Below are 26,875 nucleotides of genomic sequence, written 5' to 3'. Positions count from 1 at the left end.
ATGTGAAGCTAAGCCCACACGATAGACTTTCTTCGATAGCGACAAACACATCAATCAAACTTCATCATAATGAGATAGAATTTGTGCATTACAATTAAATTACATTTTATTACACATAGATATATAAATAATATAATTATCAATCAGTTTTTGTAAGCCTAATTAACTAGCTGTCATCATTAAATTTAGGTAAAGCTGCGTCCTTGAAAAGTCGCTGACTAAATATTCGTTATCCGGTGGTCGACTTGGTGCCTAAAACCTAATGCATCAGCTTCCTTCAGCGTATTAGATTTCTCGCCGGATATTTTGTGGGCAGCAATGCCATGGGATCAGTGTTATTAGGTAGCTCGCCAATACCGTTGGCGTTAGATGGCGCACTGTCCAGATATTGACCACTAGTGGAAGGTGCATAAGCTCCATATGGATCAGAGCGACTAGCCCAACCACCGCCAACACCCTGCATTTCATAATTGTAACCACCAGCTAGCTGGGCCTGAGTTTGGGCATTGCCGTGTATATGCAAATGTATTTCCTTGCTCGGTGGATGGGGTGGTGATCCACTTAGACCGGTTGTGCCCCAATTCGACTCCTTGGCATGAGGATTCCAACCAGGATAATTGAACGATGGAGCCGTATGCTCATATTGGCCAAACAAGCTTGACTTTAAAGTTATAAACTTGCCTAAAATGGCAATGGCATTCATCAGAACCAGTACCTTGAGTAGGAATAGAGATTTCATTCCAATAGCCACTAGGAATGCTACCATAGCCGAAAGGACCCCAAATTTAAAGATAATTGGTATAAGAGCCATTTGTAAACGACGAATTTTCCCAAATGTACGACCTTCTGCAAAGAAATACGCAATGATAACGATTATTTTATGAATGAGTATTAATTAAAAGTTTCAAATAAAATTCTAAACATAGGGTAAGAAACCAACCCGTGTAACCACGGCCGCACCAATGTTTACGTACCCTTTTAAAATTTTTGTTTTATGCCTTGCGCACTTCTGGTCAAACTTAATTTCAACCAGTAATTAACATAAATCGTACGTATTTACCTCGATTGGTTCTGTGAATCAAACTTCTCTACAATAGGGCCACTAATTTTCTGTGTATTTTATAAGAATCTTATTGCTCCTTTTTCAAAACTAAATCAAATTACTTAAATTGAATGGGTCAAAGGGGACGTGGACTTTTAATAAACTCGCTATATTTACTTACTACATGAATTTACATTCCTAATTTTGTGACTAAATCGGGTTTATAAAGTCAAAAGGTTCTATATACCTATTAGACAAATTTTGGAGATTTTAATATGCTTTTTGAATGCATACCATAAATTGATATAAGCTTATCTAGCGAAGATAATTAGGCACAGAAAAGTTTTTAAAAGAATTTAAATAGAAAATTACAATGTTATTCAATCATACTTTGGGCAACATAAGATTATAATAGAGACTATTGCTACTAAGTTTATATAGTTCCTATAAAAGCAATTGTTTGAAATTGGAATTTCAGAACACAAACTTCGTTGTTTTTTAACGAATTACAAACAATTGTAAATTTTATCTAGCCCCAGTGGGATATATCTGTCGCTTTTTTTTAACGACTGCCTTAGAAAAACAAATTTTTTTATTTCATATGTTAATTAGCTTGACCTTTTTCAGTCTTACATCAAAACTTGTAAGTTAATTAATATTTAATTACACATATAGACATATTTCAAGTCCTACAATTTCTTTGGTGTGCGATTGAAATTCAAGTTTGTGTCTTAAGTTTTTTGTTTTACAAACATTTCGTGCAGTTTCCGAAAAAATTCTGTTTATTTTTTCCTTTTGACTTTTTTATTTATCATATCATTACTATAATTTGATCAATAAACAGACCTGAACGACGAGTATTGCGAAAGTCCGAAAAAGCAACAAACATCTTGGCAAAACGAAGCTAAGCAAATATTTTCTCATCTTTTAAAGATGCGTGTTAAGCTTTTTTTTGCCATTGCTGTTGTTGTGGTTGTCTTTTATTATACATCTTTTATAAAATAATTCGCTCAATCTAGAAAAAACTCGGAAAGAGAAATTACAGAGAGGAGAAGTAAATAACCACCGCCACCTTTTAGCGTCTGTTTACTAGAAGCAAATAACCGAAGACTTGATCAGGTTTCATTGAAAACGAAAGTAAGTCGAGAAACTGTGTGAAGAGCTGTCGACTAGCTTTGGGAATATTCAACGCTGATTAGGGAAGCCACTAATCAGTATCATTTAGGCATATAAAAGCTTGAAATCTTCGCGTATATTTTGTTTTAGTATTTACGAATTAATTTTATTTTCAGTTTTTGTGATTTTCACTCACCCACAGCTGCTACTGTTGCTGGTTTATTTTTATCGTCGTCGTCGTCGTCGTCATCGCCGCCAAAGAGGCTTTCACTTAAATCGCTTCGCAACCAACTCCAAAGCGATCGAACCATGCCCCAAACACTGAGATCTGTGGGATCAGACGTTTGCACTGCATTCGGATTTTTGTGGTCAGCTGTTGAAGCAGTCTCTTTGTCAGCCTCAACCTTAGCTACAGTTTCTTCCTCCTCCTCGTTATCATCATCGTCGTCGTCGTCATCGGCATCGCCATCGCCATCGTTGTGTTCATTGGATGCTGCTTCTGCTGCTGGTGCAGGTTCTTTTGCCCCTGCTCCGTCTTTATGTTCATTGTTATTCTGCTCGGCACTTACCACTTTTTTGATTATCTTGGCGCCTAATGCACTGCTTAGGCAACAAAGGGCTAACATCAAGACAAACATTGAGTGCCGAGCACTTGAACTCTTTATGAGAAACTGAAAGTATGTATAGATAGGGAGAGAGAGCAATGAGAAGAGTTTAAGTACACATGTACAAAACAAAAGGAGAGGTGAAATTGTTAAGAAATAACAAACAAAACAAAACCATTTCGTCATAGGAAATTGCGTAAACGAAAGACTTTAAAAATGAACCAGTTTACACCTAATGGGTAAGCCAATGTACGCTAAGGTAAGACAAGGCATTTTAGAATCTACTCAAAACTGGTGCCCAACCAACATGCACATTAAATATTTCTATGATCCGCATTTTTTACGGGCACGGCACAGCATATTTTATATTTTTGGCGTTTATTTTTTTAATACTTTGCCGTTTTTTTTCTAATTTCTTTGACATTTTTTATGTAAATCTTGGCCTTTTCGATGTTTGTTATTTTTTCCGATATTTACATATATGCAAAATCCAAAATGCTTACGTAATGACGTAAATATCTGCAATAATTTAGTACAAGCATTTCTTTTAAGATCTCTCAGACATTTCGGTAAATTTAATTTATATTCAGATAAAGCAGATAAAATGGATTAAAGTTGTATAAAATATACATTACAATGGCAAAGTGTAGAAACTTTGGTCGTGTGCCTATTTAAAATAATAAAATAAATTAAGTTGTCACGTCGAGTTCGGTATATCATGATTCATGTAGTTACCGATCGAAATTCTTTACAAATTAAAAAAAAAAAACTCTTTGTTTGGTCCATCTATGATTTGGCATTTAGTATTATTCTCCATTGTAATAAAAGAATAAATCAAAATAATTAAGAATATACGCCTTACCATGGAGTAAAGTAACCCATTAAGAAACTTAAGTGAAAACAACAGACACAGACCTTTTCAAATTACTCACGCTTAATTATAGTCAGACCTTTACGAAAACAATAAAAAACTGAAAGTCATAATTATAAGGCCAGTTATTTGCTTTCAAATCCAACGCAAAGAGATTTGTACTTGAATCGAGAAGAAATCTCGTGCAAAAAAGAATTCTCTTTAGTTATGTTGGGCTAACGGTTGGCCTATATGCTAAAATTAGTGAAAATATTTTAATTGACCAGGCCCTAAGAGACCACTGCCGCTTGACATAATTTGTTACCGTCTTGCATTATCTAATGAAGAAAATATAGACTGATTCCACCGTGGCGATTTGTGGCTTCTTAACCTTATTGTCTCCGCTCTTTGTGGCCAGTTTGCTTTTGTTTATGCGAGATTGGTTTTTGGCATGGCTGCTGTTCCAAATGTTTTGTGCTCAATTTGGAATATTTATTATTTGTAGTAACTGTAAAAGGAAATCGCACTGTCTCATGGCCTTGATGAAATAATAAATGTATTGACTTGCGGTTTGAGACCTTTCGTTTTAAAATATTTAATCAAATGCAACTGTAAGAAGCTGTCCAAAATAAAACAGAGAAAGAAAAAATGGGAAGAAAGAAAGTCTTTCAATTCGATAATAAAAGAGGCCTATAAATGCATTATCAAGTTTCTATTGCTTATACACAAATATTTACGATGTATACAATACAATAAATAATTATACACGCAAATGTATGTATGTATACCTATTTTGGGTAACGAAAAACGCCTCTGCCTAATGTTTGATATTTCCATATCAATTTTCATTTATTTACGACCGACTGGCACCACAGTTTTTCCAGTTTAGTTTCACTTTACAATAGGGCAGTTAGGGTACGATATAGTGTTTGTTTTTAGCCGGTGTTATAAGCCAATTTGCACCGTCTTCTTGCTTTGGTCCGGTCTTGTCGATTTCGTAATCAGACGTAATCAAATTATTACATACTAATTTTTTATCAACTGTGTGGACTGTTTCACTTTGAAGTGAAATTTTTTAGCTTGAATTACTCATCGAGTTTCGGCTGGAACATTTTCTCTCTGAGCGGTGCTAGATACGTGTACAGCTGCCAGATGAGTTTTGGACCACAAACTGGCATTTGCTTAAATTGTTTTCACCTCGATCAATGGTTTTAGTTCAGGATCGTATTGATCAAACTGAATGATTTGAATCATCGCAAATTATGTTTATGCTAAACTCCCATAATGTTTTCTGTCTGAGTTTTAATTGGACATATTAATTAATCGCAATGTCTAATAAACCTCATTATTTGTCTACATCACATAGTAAAATAATCACCATACACTATTGTACAAACAATAAATAATTGATATAATTTGTTATTCTAGCAAATTTTGAAAAATTAACTGCTAAACGTATTAAACAAATTACTATTATTTGACTATATTATGAGTTGATTCATGAATCAAAGCTAAATTTCAAATTGAACTAGAACTTAAACTGTTGTAAGTATTAACTAACTCCCTTTGAACTGAGGTTTTTAATATAACTAATGCAACTAACATAAGATTAAGTAAAGCTTCTTTAATTGTTTAATTCGACTAATAGTAAGGCTTTTGCAAAACACTCTTTGCAGTGTACTCTCTTCAGAATTGTAATCTGTCTCTTGAGTAATGAAACTAACTATTGACTTTTGTACAAACTATTAAACATGCAGCTAATACTACTGAACAACTTTAACAAAATTCGAAAATAATTAATTATATTGTGAAAACGTGTATATTTACAAGGTTTACGTGGGTTTTATGTTTAGCACGATGCTCGATGGGTTTTTATTATATAGTAAAACCATAAACCTAACTTTAAGTGTGTGTAATTATGACATTGTCTTTATGAACGAATGTTAGTCGATTTAGTATTTGTCATAAACAAATACAGCATGCATTATGTGTGTAATATGATGAAATTAAGGCACAAGTGGCCAGATCGCCATATAGGCATTATGTAATTGTCCATATGGAAGAGTATGTAGTTCATGACATGGACCACATTTAAAATTTTAAATGACCACTTAAAAAATAACAACCGAAAATACCACACACCAACTAAAAAGAAAAAACGTTTTCAATTTAAGATTAGACAAAATGCCAAAGAAAAAAATAGAAGACTAAAATAAGTAAACACGCCTTAAAAGAAAGTTTGTTATTTTGTTATTATTATTGTCGTTTTGTTGCCATTGTTGTTGTAAAAAGAAAATAAGCAAAACTATTGTATATATTGTGCCAAGAATTAATTGTTGGCTCTGTTTGAGCATTCTGTCCTTTTGCAAAATTGAGGTAACGCGGTCATTGAACGCATTTCATTTGTTGTTTCAATTCGCCATGCGCCATTTCGGGGGATCACCCCGCGATCGCATATTTACTCACCAGCATAATTATATAGTTATTATCGAAGAGCTTCCTGTATGCGTTTCCGCTGATTGTTTATCCTTAATTATGTGATTAAACTTTGAAACGAACTACTTTCACGCCAAGCCAAAACCAAAATTGCAATCGATCGGTCGCTCACACTCAAATTGGATCACAAGGAGTTGTGTGATTCAAAAAAAAAAAAAACAAAACAAACAAACAAACAAACTTGAAAATACAGATCCAACAGATAAAATACGATGGAGGTATTTATCTCTTTTCTTTTTCTGTTGCTTAGGCCCGACTGTGGTGCCCGAGATGTAGCCGTTGACTGCCACTTGGTGATGGCCTCGACCAACAAGTAAGGTCCGCTGCTACCGCCGAATGCTCTCAGCGGACCAGTCTTCTCCAAAATAACAGCAGAGCTTCTTCTTCAACATGTTTGCTTAGCCATTGCGGCGACTCTCTCACGTTCACACAGATGCCGAAGCGACGGAGACCACCTCTCGCTCCCAGTTACAATATCGTTTTCAACACTTTCTTCACAATTTCCCCTAAAAAAGACACAAAAACAAAAACAAAGCAGGCAGCAAAAGATCGGGTCTCAAAAGTGCAAAGTCAATGTAAAGTCGATGTTGCCGTCACAATTGTCGCCATCTCTTCGTTGGGCTGGCCTATTATTACCAGTTTACAACGAACAGTCGTGCAATGACATAGAGAGCATGTAAATGCTTTGGCAAACGTGAAAAAAACGCACCAACTGACATCAGAAAGCAGACATCCAATCAAACAGTCAGACAACCATGACTTAAAAGAACCAAACACAATGCGCTGGGTCTTCTTTATTGCTTTGCCAACAAAAAGTAACCCTCTTATAATTAGTTGACAGATCAATGATAACTAATAAATTAATATTTAGTTCCACATTATCGGATGATCGATTGACAAAAGTAAATTAAAAAAAGTTTGGATTAATCAAAAGTGTTACACTTAATAATTTCTAAGCAATTTGTTTTTTTTCGACAATAAGATTAAAATTCAAATTCCATCATCTTTTTTTTTGGTAGATTCCCTGATGCCAAGATTTAACAAAAAACGAACAAATAAGTCGGCCTTTTCGTGATTAAAGATAATCGTTAATGAGACAAGCGGAAAGAGTCATAATTTGAATGATTCTTTTACTTATGAATGTACCTGGATTACGGCGGATCAACTAAATGGAGTAACAAAAACGTCATAATCGGTTTTAAGAAGAATTCTAAAAAATATTTGTCTTAAATTAATTTCCATCATTTATTCTGAGTGTATAAAAGGTAAAGCCACAAAATTTGGCTTGGTGACTCGGTTAATATGTGAACAGGTTAAAAGTGTTTTAAATTTTTGCCCCACTTCCTTTGCCATTCTAGGAGTCTAAAACTCTCTCTCTCTCTCTCTCTCTCATTTAACAAAGCGAAATACAGTTCCGAAATTTGGTAAATATTTACTATAGCTACTCGGGCCCAAAACGCGCTTAAACTACATAAATTTGGTATCAAACGAAAGAGAAAAATTCCACGACCTCAGGTGCGCCTTGGCGATTTATTATGTAGTTTTTGTGCAATTAACAAACGAAAATTCATGTTTTTAGCGGGATAATAGCTAAAAGTAGCTTTTTCCGGCTAAAAGAAGCTGTCAAATTTTGAAATAGCGTTGCCAGATGCCAAATGTCGGATGCTCGAATACGCGCGCTTTTTGAAACTTTTGTTCGCACTATTCTCAACAATCGAAAATATTGTTGAGTTTACATTATTTCTTGATTTTAGAGAACAAATATAGTTCAGAATACAATATTCGGCAGCCAGAGCAGCGGAATATTCCTTGATTTTATAATTTAGAGTAAAATATTTAGCTGCCAGGGCGGTCAAACAACGCGCCAAATAAAAAATAGCATTTGCCAACACTGAAATCTAGCTTTAGCCGATTTTTTTCACTTTTCAACACTGAAATCTCGAGTAGCTTAAGTAAATATTTACCAAAAAAGAAAGATATAATTTTCTTCATATCTTTTGAGTCCATCGTTTATATCAATTTATTAGAAGAAAATGAAACTCAAGGAAAAATTTAAATTTTTATATTTATGTTTTTACTCGAAATAATTCATTTTTTTATCAACATGTAATATATTACCCGGAATTAACATTTATAAATATTTTATTAAAAAATAATTATACCGAAAATTTTGTATTCAAATAATAATTGTTTCTTACTTTTGTGTTCTATTAAGCCTTCTTTCACAGGTGACTTGTCCCATTGTGGATGGGATTAATTTTGTTGAAAATTTTAGTAAGATAGTCTGGGTTTGCATTAAAATTAACTTTCTTAATTAGTGTGAGTATATCTAAATATTTCAATTCTGTTGTATCTGGTTGATTTGCAGACTGCCTTTGGCAGATTTCTAAATTTGTTTTAACTTATTCTGACAACGACGTCGCGACGTCGAGTGACCCATTTTCATACCAATCCGCACCCTATGTATCTATTTTTCTCTTTCGACTTTTACAACCTCTTCCTCTCCATCTATCTCTTGCTCTGTGGGTCCATTCACCATTGGTTTAGTTGATGATTTGCATGATAAATAAATGTTGATCTGAAACCCATAAAGCTTATAAGGTTTTTAGTGGCGGTTTATGATAAGAAGATTTTATGTAGAACATACATTTCTGACTTTTTTTTTTGTTTTGATGGCTTAGCTTACAGTTAGGTTAGAAGTGTGTAAAAGCATGAATGTTTAAAGCCTTTCCCCTCGCAAGGGATACAATGCGATACATTACATAAAGCATTTAAGAGCTGTGTTTCGTCAGTTTGGAATTACATAAAAATGCAATTGTTCAAGTTCATTGCTCTGGGGAATCGCACTTTGGTGCAAGTATATAAAGATGGGTGGAGGGAGAAAGAGCATTTACTTAACAAATTTTCATATTACATAATGAAAGCCGGCAACTGGAACCAGCTAGACAAAGTGGCCTAAGTGGCCCAAGCGATTGTGTGTGAAAACCGTTTTGTTTGGGTTGGGTTCAGGTTCAGGTTTTCTGGGGATCGCATGGCTAGGTCGTCGTGTCAATGACGTCTGCTCTAAAATATGTCAAGAGTGTCATAAATGTGCTTTTAGCCAGACATTACTCTAACGGAATTGACGCCTCTTCTTAGCTCATTATCAATATGAGTTTTACATTGGGTCATATCATTTGCATATTGTGTTCTGGTTCCCGCTGTTCTTCTTCTTTTCTGTGTAGTATGGGAAATTATACTATCCAATGTATTAATGAACAAAAGCAATGTTAGGTATATATTATTTATTAACAATATAGAAAAAAAAACATATTTATTTTAATTTGCATGGATATTTACTTTCCCCAATTCGGCTGATAGACATTCGAGTAATAACTTTGCCAATTTGGTGTACCCAGCGAGGCGTAGGGATTATAATAATTGTTATTATAGTACGATGGATACAAGTATTGACCGATCACATAGGGCCAAATGCGTATTTTGCTATTTGTGTAGGGGCTAGGTGTCGTATAAGTTGAGTAGAAATAGGGATATGGCGTTGTATAATATGTATAACTGTTCAAACTGGCAAAAGTCGGACTCGGCGTATAATATGGATTATACGGTGTGTAGTATTGACCGGTGACAGCCTGGAAGAAAACAACAAATCAGTGGGATTCATTTATATCGATCAATATGAATGCTTACCACTAGAAGCCAGCTGGCAACTAGCAAGAGACTACAGGATTTCGCGCTAATCATGGTTCAACGATACGTTTGGTTGAAAATTCAATTGTTAACTAACTGCCAAAATCCAGGGGTTTTCCATATTTATGACATATGAAATATGGTTTTAGTCCAATTTCATGCTTTGACAATTTTCAAAACCAATTTTTCTCAATTAAGTGTTTTTTGTTTGTGCTTGCTTCCTCATCTTTGTCATTTCGTCATTGAACTTGACTCATCGTTACCTATGTTTTTTACCCAGTTGGAATGGTCGGTGACTCCCTCATCTCAATGCATCTCTATCTCATTTTGAAATTGAACAATTTGTTAATTATATTTGAGCATTTAAAGCATTTTGTTCACATTAACCAAAAATAATCATTAATATAGAAATATATTTCCATTTCGTTTTATTTTGTAAATTATACAATAATGTGTTTGCAATCTATATATAATATTTATAAAGGTATTATATTATATGTATATATTATGTACATTATTTACACAATACGACTCGGGCGATTCTCAAATCAAAAAAAAAAAAAACAGAAACAACCAAAAATTAAAAAAAAAAACATAAACAAAACGAAACTCAACAAAAACTTGTTAACAATTTCTTAACATTACGATTTTGTTTTCTGCTTCTTTCTTTTTCTTAGTTTCAAAGACATTTACAAAATTTGTTCTGACCTAAATTTTATAATATTTGTTTTCGTTTTTTCTTGAGACAATAAATAAAATTTAGTTAATTGTTGATGTTTTTAATTATTAATTTTTTATTTTTCCTTATTTTTTTAGTAGTCTTCATCATCTTCATCTGGCGGATCTGTGGCATAAGTTAGTTCATTTAGATAGAACCATTTCTGTAAGTCAAAAAGAGTTATACTTTAAGCTTTAGTTCGAGAAAAAAAAATGATCTTTGTCTCACCGGTGATTCTGTACAATTAAAATTGTAATCCCAATCACAGATTCTGTATTCTTGATTGAAACTCGTTTCGTTGGCACATAAATGTGGTATACGATTCCCCTCCTCATCGCACATATGAAATATCTAATTTAAAATAGAAGCATACTTTTGGGTAATTTCCAAGCACACATTTACTTTAGTTAAGCCTCCGAATCCACCGGGACAAAAGTATATTATATAAAATTCATGGTATTTCTTAGTTTGCTGGTTTTCCCTTCAAACAATATATAGCACACTTTTGGGCGGGTGGATTAAGGCGATTTGCGATTTTGTGACACCCCCTAAATGGCTGTCCTTTTCTCTTTCACTTACCTGGCAATTGTACTCCATATCGGCATAGAAACCCACTGAACGCCGCTTACAATCAAAGGAGAATGTTATATTATCTAAATTCGTCCATTCCTTTGTTTTATGATTTTGAAATACTGGACTGGCTGGTTCTTGGGCCTTAGCAATGGTTACTAGCAGCAAGATGGGTGCTTTTGGATTAATGGAAAATGAAAAAGAAACAGAAATTAAAAACAAATTATTCCATTTAAAGCGTGGCCAACAAACGACAAATAAATTGGATGCAAAATATATGTTTACAATTGTGTAGAAAAATGTTTGATGATTTATCAAAGATGTAGTAACTATTAATTAAAATAAAGTAAGTAAGACACCGTCTTCCGTATGGTTTACCACATGAACAGCTGTTTTTAAATTGTAAGACCAAATGAATGTATCTAAAACTCGTTTTCCATGCTGCAAAGCAAGTTAATGCTACTTATCTCGCTCATTCCTTTATCTATTTTTTAATTTTAATTTCAATAAACTTCGGTACATTAACATACAAAATCAATAAGTTCGCGTATTTTTTAAGTTTGAGAGAGAAAATTGTTTTCCTTTAATTCAAGGAATGGATGGCAAAAATTTTTTCGAAATTTTTTTTGCATCTGGGCTTTTATTTTCTATTTTTAGGAATTAGCCGGATTGGACCACTAATCTTCTTTTGGAGATCAAAATATTTTGGAAAAAACCAAAAGGAAATAAAACCTTGTGCCTCGAGTCGGCAGGCAAAATGTTTGATGTCAATCAAAAAGGTCACCAAAAAACCACCAACAGTTTTATATATACATCTATTAACTGCTATGCCAAATTTATGAAAATGTAACAACTATTTATACAGATGTCACATAAAAATACGATAAATGAAGTAAGTATGTATGTCGTCATCGGTATACCATGCACCAGGTGAAACTACTTTTTAGATTACCTGTATTTTGAGTCTAATTTAAATCCAATTCATTATTTTATATATTTTACAATATAAAATCATTAGTTTGATTGCGATTGGATATCGGGAGAGGTACACTCCTGTATCCTAAACACTATCTGTTAAAGCCTTCAACTAACTGAATCAAATAGTCCAACAATAGCGAACTAAAACTACACAATCGATTCCAAATTAAACAAACGACAATACCATTACGATATTAACAAACTCTTTTGTACTATGTACTAACTACTCCTGTGTGTTATCCACAAAACTGCAAAAACCTATGGGCATTTCCGTCGTGCAGCTACGGACGATCGTACACATTCAAAGTTACAAAAAAAAATTAGAGCACGACGCTTTTTTAAATACTTTTTATACCATACACCCATAGGGTGAAATTTCACCATTTCACCCTATGGGTGTATGGTATATTAAAGTCGCCAAAATGTATGTAACAGGCAGAAGGAAGCATCTCCGACCCCACAAAGTATATATATTCTTGATCAGGATCAACAACCAAGTCGATCTAGCCATGTCGGTCTGTCCGTCCATATGAACACCTAGATCTCGGAGACTATAAGAGCTAGAGCCACCAAATTTGGTATGCAGTCTCGTGTAGTATGTACAGTTATCGAGTTTGTTTCAAATTTTGGCCACGCCCCCTTCCGCCCCCGACATTAAATTTGGTATGTAAGCTAGCTAAATAGACGCGCAGATATTGACTATTTAAAAATTAAACAAAACTGATTTTCTCGAAAACTAACAAAGCTAAAGTCACCAAATTTAGTATGTATACTGGTTTAGTATGCGCGCAGAATATATATATTTTAATAAGTTGCCACGCCCACTTACGCCTTCATAATTTAGAAAAAACCGATTGGCTCTTGCAATTTTTTGACCATCGCGATCAAATTCGGCAGACTAATAAATCTTATCTATTTCTATCAAACTACCATTTCAAATTTGATTAAAATCGGACTAGAAACATGCAAAATATACGTATGAATGTATTTTGCTACGCGATCCATAAGGGCAGAATTGGCCGTTGGCTATTGGCGGCGCTAGAGTGCTCGTGTGTTTGTAGAGTGAGCGAGATAGCATATGGTATGAGGGCATGTTTAAGCAATTTAATAGAAATACATTTGGTTTTCGAAATTTTAAATATTTGTTTCACCTGGTGTATGGTATACCCAAGTCGGCGAGACGACTTACTTACTTCATTTATTTTATTTTTTTTTTCTATTTATAGTTGAAAACTATATTTACTCCCAACTTTTTAACGTCTCTTGATCTTTTTCCGTATCGAACGGAACTTAAAAATTGGGCAAAGAAAAACCGCTAATTTACAAATAATGCGGGTTCATAATCCCGACATTTTTTTGAATTGATTGTAATGTGAGAAACATTTTTTGGTAAACTTTTTAATTTTTAAAAGCTTACCCACAAAGGATACTTACATATGTAGCTAATAAAGAAAATAGTTATTAAAAGTGCTTATATAAAAAATGCTGATTTTATCACTTTGCATTCGATTTACTCATCACGGTAATGAAATACATGCACAAAATAAATAAAACTTAAACACTTTTAATAAGCATTTAAAAAAAACAGATTTTCAAGACGCTTTAATTTTTTGCTCTTGGTTGACATACGTGCCCATATGTATGTTCTTACATATGTATTAGCAGCAATAAAAAAGATATCAATCAATAACAAAGAGTGTATATCTGTCTCAAAATATCTGAAATAACAATAGCAAAGAACTATATATGGAACAAGCTAGTCGACAACAGTTCATTGCAACTTACACAAACACTTAACATCTTAAGATGATTTAATAACTAATTCAGTTGCATCGTCAATTAAGGCAAGTTGGGCAAGTTTGACTGACAATATGTTCTTATATAAACATAAACCCTGAACTATAGTACATCTGTACCTCATATGTAGGTATATGTAAATGAGACAAGGCAGAGATAAAGCAGCAAAAATTCAAAGAAAGAAACATTTCTTGTCTTGCGCTCAGTTTGCATGTTCTTCAGACCCACTCAATAAGACTTCTTGAAAAAGAAATCTTTGTTTGTGTTGTATTTTATGGTTGGTTTTGGAACGGTGCGTTATTTTAGGTGGCTCACACGTGCCTTAGCTGAACTGTCATTCCGGCGGCTTAATCGGCGCACTTAACATTTAATTTATGCCTCGTCTCGTTATTAAGGCCAAACTCCAGATACGCACACACAACATACAGAGTTTAGTGTGTGTACACACATGAATACTTACCTAGTAAAATGCCGGAAAGCCATAAAATTCTATAGCTATATACCATTTTTGTCGAGCTTAACATTTTGGGCAGTTTAGTTTGATTTCTTCTTTCTTCTTCTTGTTTTCCGCTCTCTTTTTGTTCTTTTGTTTCTTAATTGATTTCCTAAACTATTCTCTGGATCTTCGACCACTCTTCTCCCTCGCAGATATTGGCCTTGTGCTAAACATCCATTGAATTGGCTCTGCTTTTTCAATTAGGAATTGAAGATTTGTATTTATGGCTGCTTGCACATGGCTAAAACGAAAAATATGTGAAAGAAGCAATTTTAGAACAATCATTATTAAATTTTTTTGTTTATTTACTGGGTAACGTTTTAAATCGCTGTTGCAGAATAACTAATGAATAAATAAGTCTAAAAAAGTATGGAAACGATGCGAACTGATCCAAAAGTGAACACACCATTTTTACAAAACCAAATGTGTTTTTATCCAAATGTAACAAGTTTTACATGATTCCAAATGCATGTTATACTTAATGGTGTATTTCCCTTCCTCTATGAACTCTCTGACCCTTATCAGCACTTTACAGCTTTTAACCATTTAGTAAGACTGAGAGTGTTTTGGCTTTATACAGCGATGGTCGAAGGAGTTAAGAAATGGTAGAAATATAGCTGCCGTACTGTTTAATGCAGAGGAACCCGAATAATAAACCGCCAACAACTTCCATCGACGTTACCTCACTATGTCCTACATGAGCCTGTGAATGGTCATAGCCGCCTAAGCAAGGGTAACATTTAAGCTTCTAAGGTTATACGAACTTCGGTACGAATAATGTTAGCCCTCTGCTTTTTATTAATTTTCTATCCTTTTAATTTAAACACTTTCTCCATTAGTTTAATCATTGTTTATGTGTTACATGCCACTAGGTCGGAGTGAACATAGGTTGGAAACAGTATCTTTACCTAAGGTCCTTAGTAAAAGGCCAGGCCTGGTGGCATGTGGGCCACTTGTTCGAAATAAGCGTTGTTCTTTTTCGTCCAAAATAATACATATAATACAAAGAAATTGAAAACCAGATGGTCAGGTTACTCTTAACTTATAGAAGGACATTTCAACCTAAACTATAACTATTTTCATTAACACATTTTTATGGAAGATAGCAATGATAGGTATATAATTGTTATCGGCCGACCGTTAGTATAGAAGCTTAATACATAGTTGCCTGATACATCTGTGTTTGAGATGTCTGCATGGAAACTTTTTAGCACTGTAGATAACGTTCTAAAAGAAAGTGTTGTAAGAAAAAGTCAATGTGGTTGAACTTTAATTATGTTGTGACTGCAAACATATTCTTTTAGAATGATAACAAAGATTAGCCCTTTCTGGAATCAGTTTATTCAGCCAATTAGACTTTGGAAAGATTAACTTAATAGGATTGTGGTTTTGTAAGGTTTCGTCTAAAAATCCTTATGTAAATAGTTTTTGGTCGTGCTGATCATGACCCTTTGACCAAAATTTATATGCTCTATTTCCGTCCGTATAAAAATGTTTTTTAAGGCAGGAAAAATGATTAATTTTCTTACTGCCACTGTTTTCAAAAAATGAAAACGATTAATTCTAAGTAGCTAATTTCTACCAGCGCGCTGTGGACGGAAAGCCCGATTTTTTGGCATAAAGTCCAATTTTGAAGATAGAGAGTTGAAACTTGGTACAGGTGATACTAATATCATACATAGTAAACCTTTAAAATTTGAAACGGATCCGACCACGCCCACTTAGACCGCCCATATAAGTAATCTTCCTAATGAGCTATTTTTCAGTTTTAATTACGTGCTTCTCTTAGTATACTACAAAATTTATTTTAAAAAACATATTAATAAGAAAAAACATAAACAAAAAATAAAATATCCAATACATAACAATATTATTTAAATATATTCATTATTAGAATTCTTAAGCATTTAAATATATGGACTATAATTTGAGTCTGACTCCTCATCGCTAGCATCATATTTTGAACCGTCAATGGTTTCGCTATAATTAAATGAGGGTTTTTCTAAGAGGTTAATAACTGCTGGAGGTAATATTTTTGTTTTGTTGTGTCGCGATCTTTTGTTCAAAAATATGCTCGACAGCAGAGGATCCGATGTATCGATTGCTCTGTTAAAAACATCCATCAAATTGTTTTTTCGACTATTATGGCGAGCATGAGAGAGCCTATCGCGCTTATAATATTTATTTCGCGCTTCTGACGCATTTTCACCAAGGCATCCTACTGGCAGAATAGAGGCTTCCATTATTTGAAATCCATGTACTAAAATTTTATGTACTGTAGGAGACATTGGAAACCATGGATACTTATTAATATATAACGAAAACGTTTCTTCGCAAAAGTCCTTAAAATTTTGTAAATTAATTGGTAATTCACTGGAAATTGCTATCAGAATAGTGTGGAGTCTATCTATTATATCAAACTCAATATTCAAAACTAAGGCCAATAACATTGAATTTGAAAATGCTGTTCTCGCAGTATTACCGTCGGTCGCATTGCCATATCCATTATGTTTTGGCTAATCTACAAGTAGCCCCATCTCTGAACGAAGTCTCTTTTGAATATACTTTTTATACCCTTGCAAAAAGGGTATATTAATTTTGGTCAAAAGTGTGCAACGCATAGAAGGAAGCATCTCCGACCATATAAAGTATATATATTCTTGATCAGCTCGACGAGACGAGTTCAAATAGCCATGTCCGTCCGTCTGGATCAACGCAAACTCCTCCTAGACCGTAAGAGCTACAGAGCTGAATTTTGCATGTAGGCTTGTATATACTGCAGGCGTTGTATATCTCGGATTCAGCCGGATCGGATGACTATATCATACAGCTCCCATACAAATGGCAAAGTCACGAACAGTGACTTTTCTTAATAACTTCGTTATTTTCTGAGCTATTGTCGTGAATTTTAATATTGGTGAGTTAATTACACATATAAACGACTATGCCAAATTTGATCAAGATCGGGTGACTATATCATATAGCTCCCATAGGAACGATCTTTCGAAAACAGTGACTTTGGTGAAAAACTTCGTTACTTTTGACGCGATTGCTTTCAAATTAAACATTTGTTAGTTTAATATATCTGTTAATGACTGTGCCAAATTTGATAAGGATCGGGTAACTATATCATATAGCTCCCATAGGAACAATCGGTGGAAATCAGTGACTTTCATCAATAACTCCGTTATTTCCTATGTAGGCCGTTCTTTCGCAAACATTAGCCTTTTTAGCTTAAACGTTTTTCCACTTTTGATGGCTATAGGTAAGGAAAGAGTTACCAAAAATGTTGCAAGGGTATACAAACTTTGACGCGGTCGAAGTTAGCCCCGGCCCTCTGGTTTTTCTTTGACATTTCTAGTTTGTCCTTGTCTATGTCCTTGTATTTGCCACTTTTTAAAACCCATTCTATATAATAATTTTAACATAAACTCGAAGACCCTTATCCATGCATGGAGTGGACTTATTCCAAATTGCAGACTTCCAGGATTCGGCTTATACTTTAATGAGAATGGATTGGTAATACTCATAAAATCTTTCGGGCCAGCTCCACAAATTGGGCATAATTGACATGACTTTGTAGAAGTAAGTATATTTAAGATTTTCCCGTCTATTAGAGTCATGTACAATTCATAGCTCACACTAATTTCTATATTTGAAATTGTGTACACAAAATCGGACAACTTCTGGATTTGTGAGTCCAAATTTAATTTCTCTGTGAGAATGTGGTCTTTGGTTTCCTTAGTGAACTCCATTTGCAAAATCTGATTGACTGAGGTGAACGCTTTATCCATAAGATTTCACCGCAATTTCCTGTCAACTTAAGGGGTATGATGGTAGTCACGAATAGTGAATGGTCATTACAAATGGGTTCCTCTTCGAATCGTTGCTTGTATGCACTCTGACCTGTTGATTCGTCGAATCCATAACTACAAATTAACTTGGCGCTATTGATGCTTTTGTACCGCTCAATCACTTCTTCTTGCATATTTAGAATTCGGTTGACAGTGTGATCTAATAAATTTTGCAAAGTAACTTCAGCTTTGGTTTCCGTCACTGATATTTCTTTGGGCCTACATTGCAATTTTGCATTCTGCACGATATCGTAAGAAGGATATATATCACAAAAGTGGTTCTTTCCAATTTCTCTTATACTATTGCACTGCTTTTTAGTAAACGAATTTTCTAGTAAAAATGCTAGAGCCTCCTGTGGTGTAAGAGGAGTTGGATCTGACATGAGAATCTTCTTCTTTATAATGTTGGGGTTGCTGTCGTTCATACACTCTTTTAACACATATGAAGTGTCTTTTTCATTGGACTTCTTCGCTGAAAGTGCTGCGGCGTGCACTAAAAGGCTTGTAGAATTATATGCTGCCATGTTGCCAGCCAATTTTCTTTTCAGTCTTGGTCCAGCTTTCTCATAGTCCACATTTGGTCGGCCCCTTTTTATACCATACACCCATAGGGTGAAATGGTATATTAAAGTCGCCAAAATGTATGTAACAGGCAGAAGGAAGCATCTCCGACCCCACAAAGTATATATATTCTTGATCAGGATCAAAAACTGAGTCGATCTAGCCATGTCCGTCTGTCCGTCCGTCCGTCCGTCCGTGCGTCCGTCCGTCCGTCCGTCCGTCCGTCCGTCCGTCCGTCCGTCCGTATGAACACCTAGATCTCGGAGACTATAAGAGCTAGAGCCACCAAATTTGGTATGCAGTCTCGTGTAGTATGTACGCTTATCGAGTTTGTTTCAAATTTTTGCCACGCCCCCTTCCGCCCCCAGAATTTACATAAAACTGTTTTTCTTAAAAAGTATAGCAGATAGAAACATCAAATTTGGTTTATATACTCGTTTAGTTAGCGGGCAGAAAATAATTGTTCCAACTTTTTGCCACGCCCCCTTCCGCCCCCGGAATTTACATAACTCTGATTTTCTTAAAAACTATGACAGCTACCGACATTAAATTTGGTATGTAAGTTAGCTTAATAGACGCGCAGATATTGACTATTTAAAAATTATGCCACGCCCATTTCCGCCCCCGAAAATTAAACAAAACTGATTTTCTCGAAAACTAACAAAGCTAAAGTCACCAAATTTAGTATGTATATTGGCTTAGTATGCGCGCAGAACACATATATTTTAATATGTTGCCACGCCCACTTCCGCCTCCATAATTTAGAAAAAACCGATTAGCTTTTGCAATTTTTTGACCATCGCGATCAAATTTGGCAGACTAATAAATCTTATCTATTTCTATCAAACTACCAAATTTGATTGAAATCGGACTAGAAACATACAAAATATACGTATGAACGTATTTTGCTACGCGATCCATAAGGGCAGAATTGGCCGTTGGCTAGTGGCGGCGCTAGAGTGCTTGTGTGTTTGTAGAGTGAGCGAGATAGCAAATGGTATGAGGCATGTTAAAACAATTTAGTAGACATACATTTGGTTTTCGAAATTTTAAATATTTGTTTCACCTGGTGTATGGTATACCCAAGTCGGCGAGACGACTTACTTACTTCATTTATTTATCGAATCTTTTTGTTGATCGTCTATATTTTTGCTGCCGATATGATCAACAATCCAATCATAAATTGATTCTTTTTTGTTTGTGTTGTTGCGCCACACATCAAGAAACTGTGCACTGTTGAATTCAAAAGTGGCTGCAATATGTGTTATGTGCTAAGAGGGATGCAAGAAGACGCAAATAAGATTATTACCTCGAACAAGTATGTACTTTTATTTATGACTTCACATATTTACTTTTTGGCCGGGAGTGGCCGAATATTAGTTCTACTCCATAATTCACGTGGACTCGGGTCTAATTTTCTAGAAAAACATATACTACAACATAAGACACATGTACAACATTGAACACATACTACACAATTCTAAACTGAAATTTATATTAAGCATACCTGGCTCTGTATTTTCCATAGGTAATTATTTTATTAATGTTTACTTTCACTAAAATAAGTCACCTCAAACTTGAGCAAATTTATAAAGCTTGCAAATGTAAACAAAGATCTGAGCACATGCTTGTCTTTGGGACCCTGGTTCTCATACAGGGCTGCAACAACTAATCTATAGTTCATCGATATATTGTGCTTAGAGTGTCTAGTTTCTAAATAAATAACAAAAAGCACCATATCGTTCCATGATTTTTTAGACTTTATGCCAAAAAATCGGGCTTTCCGTCCACAGTGCAGCGGTTGCATTTGACGATACAGATATTGTCGCGAATCAATAAAAAACCAGAGGGCTGGGGCTAACTTCGACCGCGACAAAGTTTGTATACTCTTGCAACTGTTTTGGTAACTCCTTCCTTACTTATAGCCATCAAAGTGGAAAAACGTTTTATCTAAAAAGGCTAAAGTTTGCAAAAGAATGGCCTACAATCTTAGCAGAGGAAATAACGAAAACATTGATCAAAGTCACTGTTTTCCACCGATCGTTCCTATGGGAGCTATATGGTATAGTCACCCGATCTTGATCCAATTTCGCTTATAGACATAATAAAAACTCTCTAATATTAAATTTCACGACAACAGCTCAGAAAATAACGCAGTTATTGAGAAAAGTCACTGTTCGTGTCTGACGTGTTCGGACGGACAGACAGACAGACGGACGGACATGGATATATGAACTCGTCTCGTCATGCTGATCAAGAATATATATACTTTACATGGTCGGAAATGCTTCTTTCTAGGCGTTGCACACTTCTGATCAAAATTAATATACCCTTTTTGCAAGGGTATAAAAACCTAGAATTTAAACTATTATGGGATATTCTTATGATGAATTCGGAGTTTTGGATCTGCCACACCGTTATTGCCACTTAATTTATGGCAAGCGAAACGTATTTGCCCAAAGTACGCAAGCATTAATCATTAACTCTTTGGCTAAGCCTCTTTTATACATATGTATGTGTAGGAGCCAAACCCACAATGAATTTTTGAAACCTTGGTTCATTCATAAATTTTTAAATCTGCCGGATATGCATTACAGCATTTTTTTTATTTTTTTTTTATATTGATTGAATTGATTGGCACGTCCATAACGTCATCAAAGAGTTTTAAAACAATCAAAACGCATGATCATCACACATCTTTTTTCTTCAATCAATTTTATTTTTTTTAGCGTTGACTCACTGCCATAGCTAAATATTTCATAATAATTTCGCATTTTAACAAACAAAAAAATCGAATAAACAGAAAACGACTCTCAAATTAATAGGAATAAATCAAAGACAAATACCACTTGAAAACAATAACCCAATTGCAGATCAAGTCAGCATATAGAATTTACAGTTCACAAATTAAATTCAATGCATAATCCTTTCATGGCCAATGTTGCCTATACATAATACATTTTAAGTTTTATATTTTCTCGTGATTGTTTTCGCTGTGTTTATTATTTCTTCAGTTCTTTCCCTTTCTTATATGGGAAGTTTTGAAAAACGTTTTTAGAAAAGTGATTTTTGATTTGTTAATGTGCAAATACAGAAAATTGATTATTTTGAGAACAAATTACACAATCCGATAAGAAGAAGTTATGTTTAAAAGATTCCAGTTTTTAAAATCAGCAACCATAGACAAGAGCGGTTCATAAAGGTTAATATAAGATTTGATTTTATTATATTAGACATGCGTTCAATCGGAAATTATTCAAATTTGTAATCGAAATAAGGGTTGTTTTTGCTGACTGCTCGAGACGCGACCTCTTTTCCCAGTAGAAATGCGTTCGTCTATCTACAAACGATGGACGTGGATCGTTTGCTGAACCCAAATTGTCGCTTATGACCCGTCATAAAACTCGAGGCACACAAATTTTTGTGTGCATCGACTTGCAAAAGTGACCTTTTTCTCTGCCCAGCCTCTGCTGGTAAAGAGCCACGGGAGCCAAAACAGCCACTACGTGGCTATCCTTGGTTTATACATACACTAGGTCTTATACTTATACATACTGGAGTTATTTTATTCAATGCTAGTGAAATTTAATTTCATTAACATTTTTAAAACTTAGTTTTGTAGTTTTAAGGCACAACTCTAAATGACAGTTTCTTTTTTTCCGAATAATATTAACTAGCTAAGCTAGTTGCCATAAGCTGAACTATGGCATAATTCTTTTTATACCCTTGCAAAAAGGGTATATTAATTTTGGTCAAAAGTGTGCAACGCATAGAAGGAAGCATCTCCGACCATATAAAGTATATATATTCTTGATCAGCACGACGAGACGAGTTCAAATCGCCATGTCCGTCCGTCCGTCCGTCCGTCCGTCCGTCCGTCTGGATCAACGCAAACTCCTCCTACACCGTTGGAGCTACAGAGCTGAAATTTTGCATGTAGGCTTGTATATACTGCAGGCGTTGTATATCTCGGATTCAGCCGGATCGGATCACTATATCATATAGCTCCCATACAAATGGCAAAGTCACGAACAGTGACTTTTCTCAACAACTTCGTTATTTTCTTAGCTATTGTCGTGAAATTTAATATTGGTGAGTTAATTACAGATATAAACGACTATGCCAAGTTTGGTCAAGATCGGGTGACTATATCATATAGCTCCCATAGGAACGATCTTTCGAAAACAGTGACTTTTATTAATAACTTCGTTACTTTTAACGCGATTGCTTTCAAATTAATTATTTGTCAGTTTAATATATCTGTTAATGACTGTGCCAAATTTGATAAAGATCGGCTAACTATATCATATAGCTCCCATAGGAACGATCGGAGGAAAACAGTGACTTTGATCAATATCTTCGTTCTTTCCTATGCTAAGATTTTAGGCCGTTCTTTCGCAATATTAGCCTTTTTAGATAAAACGTTTTTCTACTTTAATGGCTATAGGTAAGGAAAGAGTTACCAAAAAAGTTGCAAGGGTATACAAACTTTGACGCGGTCGAAGTTAGCCCCGGCCCTCTGGTTCAAATTTTATTTGCCTTTTCCAGAAAAATTATAAAGTGTACACGCTCACTTCTGTTTGCTACTGCATGGTGGTATGCGATAACTTGAGTACATATATATTTGTAATTATGCTTGGCTTTAGCACAATTGATTTCTGCAATCTAACAGAGCGTTGATTTCTTAAGGCCGTGTATCTCGCCATTTAAAGCATTTACTGCAAAATTAGCGCCGCCATTGTACGACCTTGCTCATGATCATGATGATAATTTGTCAACCAGACTACGAGTTGAGTTCGAAGATGAACGTTGATTGTATTTGCTCCCTCTACAGCTCTGCCCCCTTCCTTTCTCTTATACATACCTCTCTTGATTTTTCCTTGTATAGCCCATTAAGATCCTTGACATTTTATTGAAATTTATGGCCCAACTTATGGGAGTACACGAGAATTAACAACGGAGCAAAAATGAAAAAGATGCCACAAAGAAATAAAATAAAAGTTAAAGCCAAAGCTCAGACAAATAATCGTAAATTGTTTTGAGCAACATTTCTCAGTTGTCGGTGTCGTAGATATAGCCGCCCCCGCACCCTGTCGGACCACAGTGCCGATGAGCGAGACTAATTTCTGCTGCAGGAGCCACAAGACACACAAGAGCGGTCTGCTACAAAATGAATGATATGCAAATTTATTTCTTGGCATCTTCTTCTTAAAGCGTCTTCGTCCTAAAGCGACATCAAAGGTCATCAGTGTGCTAGACAGAGCCAAGAGGTAAAACGAAAAAGCCACAGCCAAGCAGTTACAGTTAAAGCCAAAGCCCAAAGTCATCTTCACGACAAACAAAAAGGCGCCTGTGCGATGACACAGCAGCCATGGCAACATCGCTGTCCGCTTACCAGTCGACAAACCCGTTGTCTTTCACCTTTTTGGCTGACCATGGCGATGCAGAGACGGCGAAAATTGGCAAATCCCTTCATGCTCTAACCCCCGCTCATCTCCTTGAATTTCCCTCTCGCCTACTACCTACGAAGCGCTTTATTTCATTACTGAAGACGATGGTTGAATGGATGGATGGAAAGCCACATTGAAATTTTCGCAACAAAATATCTACTAATACTGTAGAGAAACCTGTAGGAGTTAGTTAGTTAGTTTAAGTTAGATTATCAATTTGGACTATATTTTGAAGTTTTAGTTCTGTGAGTTTTTATTTCGTATTTCGTTCAAATCAGATGACTATATCCTATAGAAACGACCGGCCCGAAAGATTATTTAGGACAAAAAAACTTGGACAAAAACTTTTGTCACGACTTTTGACAAATTCGTTTAAGATTGGATAACTTTATTATATAGATGTCATACAAACTACCCCAATTTAAGTTTAGATGCGACTTTAGACTTTTTTATACCCTTGCAAAAAGGGTATATTAATTTTGGTCAAAAGTGTGCAACGCATAGAAGGAACCATCTCCGACCATATAAAGTATATATATTCTTGATCAGCACGACGAGACGAGTTCAAATAGCCATGTCCGTCCGTCCGTCCGTCCGTCCGTCTGGATCAACGCAAACTCCTCCTAGACCGTTAAAGCTACAGAGCTGAAATTTTGCATGTAGGCTTGTATATACTGCAGGCGTTGTATATCTCGGATTCAGCCGGATCGGATCACTATATCCTACAGCTCCCATACAAAAATGGCAAAGTCACGAACAGTGACTTTTCTTAATAACTTCGTTATTTTCTGAGCTATTGTCGTGAAATTGGTGAGTTAATTTAACATATAAGCGCCTACGCCAAATTTGATCAAGATCGGGTGACTATATCATATAGCTTCCATAGGAACGATCTTTCGAAAACAGTGACTTTTGTCAATAACTTCGTTACTTTTGCCGCGATTGCTTTCAAATTAAACATTTGTTAGTTTAATATATCTGTTAATGACTGAGCCAAATTTGATAAGGATCGGGTAACTATATCATATAGCTCCCATAGGAACAATCGGTGGAAAACAGTGACTTTGATCAATATCTTCGTTATTTCCTATGTAGGCCGTTCTTTCGGAAACATTAGCCTTTTTAGCTTAAACGTTTTTCCACTTTGATGGATATAGGTAAGGAAAGAGTTACCAAAAAAATTGCAAGGGTATACAAACTTTGACGCGGTCGAAGTTAGCCCCGGCCCTCTGGTTTTTAATTACATTTCATAATTTGAATAAGTTTCATTACTGAAATGTTTCTGTATTTTTTAAGACTTGAAAACGATGATATTCGGTGGTTTTTAAACTTTTTTTGAATAGGGGCAAGAGTCTTTTGTAAATTATTTTTAAAAGTAAATTTGTTATTTCTAGCAACTATTTAAAACTATTTGAAATAAATACAATTTTCGAAAAATAAATTTTGTAACTTGAATCTACATTCGACATTGGGTTTTCTTCAATATCCCTAAAACAATGGTCTAAAGATAAAGCCCATTTGCTATTAATTGATAGAAATTCCAAAATTCTAAAAAGAAAGCATATAAGTTGTTCAGATTCGGTTTTGTATATCTACATGTATATTGAAAATGTGTGAAATTTACGTTACTTCAAATAGTAGCAGCAAAACAAAAATTCTTCGCTCCAGTTTTTTTAGTCTCCCCGATTGAGTTGTTCATTTAGACAGGTGGACGGAAAGACTAAATTGACTGGATTTGTGATGTTGATCTCATTCCCATTTATTTTTTAGAGCCAGGGCGAAGAATAAGGTTTATTTAAGTGCTGCTGATGTTGTCTTTTTCTAATAAGTACAATTGACTTAAAACAATTTTATTTTCCAAGTCAGTAATAAACAAATACTTATCTAATTATACCCTTGCAAAAAGGGTATATTAATTTTGGTCAAAAGTGTGCAACGCATAGAAGGAAGCATCTCCGACCATATAAAGTATATATATTCTTGATCAGCACGACGAGACGAGTTCAAATCGCCATGTCCGTCCGTCCGTCCGTCCGTCTGGATCAACGCAAACTCCTCCTACACCGTTGGAGCTACAGAGCTGAAATTTTGCATGTAGGCTTGTATATAATGCAGGCGTTGTATATCTCGGATTCAGCCGGATCGGATCACTATATCATATAGCTCCCATATAAATGGCAAAGTCACGAACAGTGACTTTTCTCAACAACTTCGTTATTTTCTTAGCTATTGTCGTGAAATTTAATATTGGTGAGTTAATTACACATATAAACGACTATGCCAAGTTTGATCAAGATCGGGTGACTATATCATATAGCTCCCATAATAGCTCGAAAACAGTGACTTTTATCAATAACTTCGTTACTTTTAACGCGATTGCTTTCAAATTAATTATTTGTCAGTTTTATATATCTGTTAATGACTGTGCCAAATTTGATAAAGATCGGGTAACTATATCATATAGCTCCCATAGGAACGATCGGAGGAAAACAGTGACTTTGATCAATATCTTCGTTCTTTCCTATGCTAAGATTTTAGGCCGTTCTTTCGCAATATTAGCCTTTTTAGATAAAACGTTTTTCTACTTTAATGGCTATAGGTAAGGAAAGAGTTACCAAAAAAGTTGCAAGGGTATACAAACTTTGACGCGGTCGA

General features: G+C 35.0%; 3 protein-coding genes across 3 annotated transcripts in view; all 3 read right to left on the bottom strand.

The window, feature by feature from the left end:
* Nucleotides 1-277: 277 nt before the first annotated feature.
* Nucleotides 278-3,100, bottom strand: LOC6651989. The gene is made up of 3 exons (XM_047011805.1): nucleotides 3,071-3,100; nucleotides 2,355-2,829; nucleotides 278-846 (listed from the first exon to the last, which is right to left on the bottom strand). Exons 1-3 carry the CDS (start codon nucleotides 3,098-3,100, stop codon nucleotides 278-280), a joined length of 1,074 nt encoding a protein of 357 aa, XP_046867761.1.
* A 6,327-nt stretch (nucleotides 3,101-9,427) lies between these two features.
* Nucleotides 9,428-9,862, bottom strand: LOC26529051. Its single transcript, XM_015176598.3, has 2 exons — nucleotides 9,797-9,862; nucleotides 9,428-9,738 (listed from the first exon to the last, which is right to left on the bottom strand). Exons 1-2 carry the CDS (start codon nucleotides 9,848-9,850, stop codon nucleotides 9,445-9,447), a joined length of 348 nt encoding a protein of 115 aa, XP_015032084.1. The 5' UTR covers nucleotides 9,851-9,862; the 3' UTR covers nucleotides 9,428-9,444.
* Nucleotides 9,863-10,592: 730 nt separating this feature from the next.
* LOC6651988 overlaps nucleotides 10,593-26,875 on the bottom strand; it is a 40,151-nt gene continuing 23,868 nt past the window's right edge. The window contains exons 2-5 of the mRNA XM_002074405.3: nucleotides 14,320-14,596; nucleotides 11,094-11,260; nucleotides 10,743-10,865; nucleotides 10,593-10,677 (exon numbers count right to left, since the gene is read on the bottom strand). Coding sequence (XP_002074441.1) covers nucleotides 10,609-10,677; nucleotides 10,743-10,865; nucleotides 11,094-11,260; nucleotides 14,320-14,383 — 423 coding nt within the window. The 5' untranslated portion in view covers nucleotides 14,384-14,596 and the 3' untranslated portion in view covers nucleotides 10,593-10,608. The remainder of the gene's footprint in view (nucleotides 10,678-10,742; nucleotides 10,866-11,093; nucleotides 11,261-14,319; nucleotides 14,597-26,875) is intronic.

This window comes from Drosophila willistoni (genome assembly GCF_018902025.1).
Source record: "Drosophila willistoni isolate 14030-0811.24 chromosome XR unlocalized genomic scaffold, UCI_dwil_1.1 Seg106, whole genome shotgun sequence".
In the NCBI taxonomy this organism is placed as follows: Eukaryota; Metazoa; Arthropoda; class Insecta; order Diptera; family Drosophilidae; genus Drosophila; species Drosophila willistoni.
Note: the sequence above shows the minus strand (reverse complement) of the source record. Positions and strands in the feature narration are given on the sequence as shown.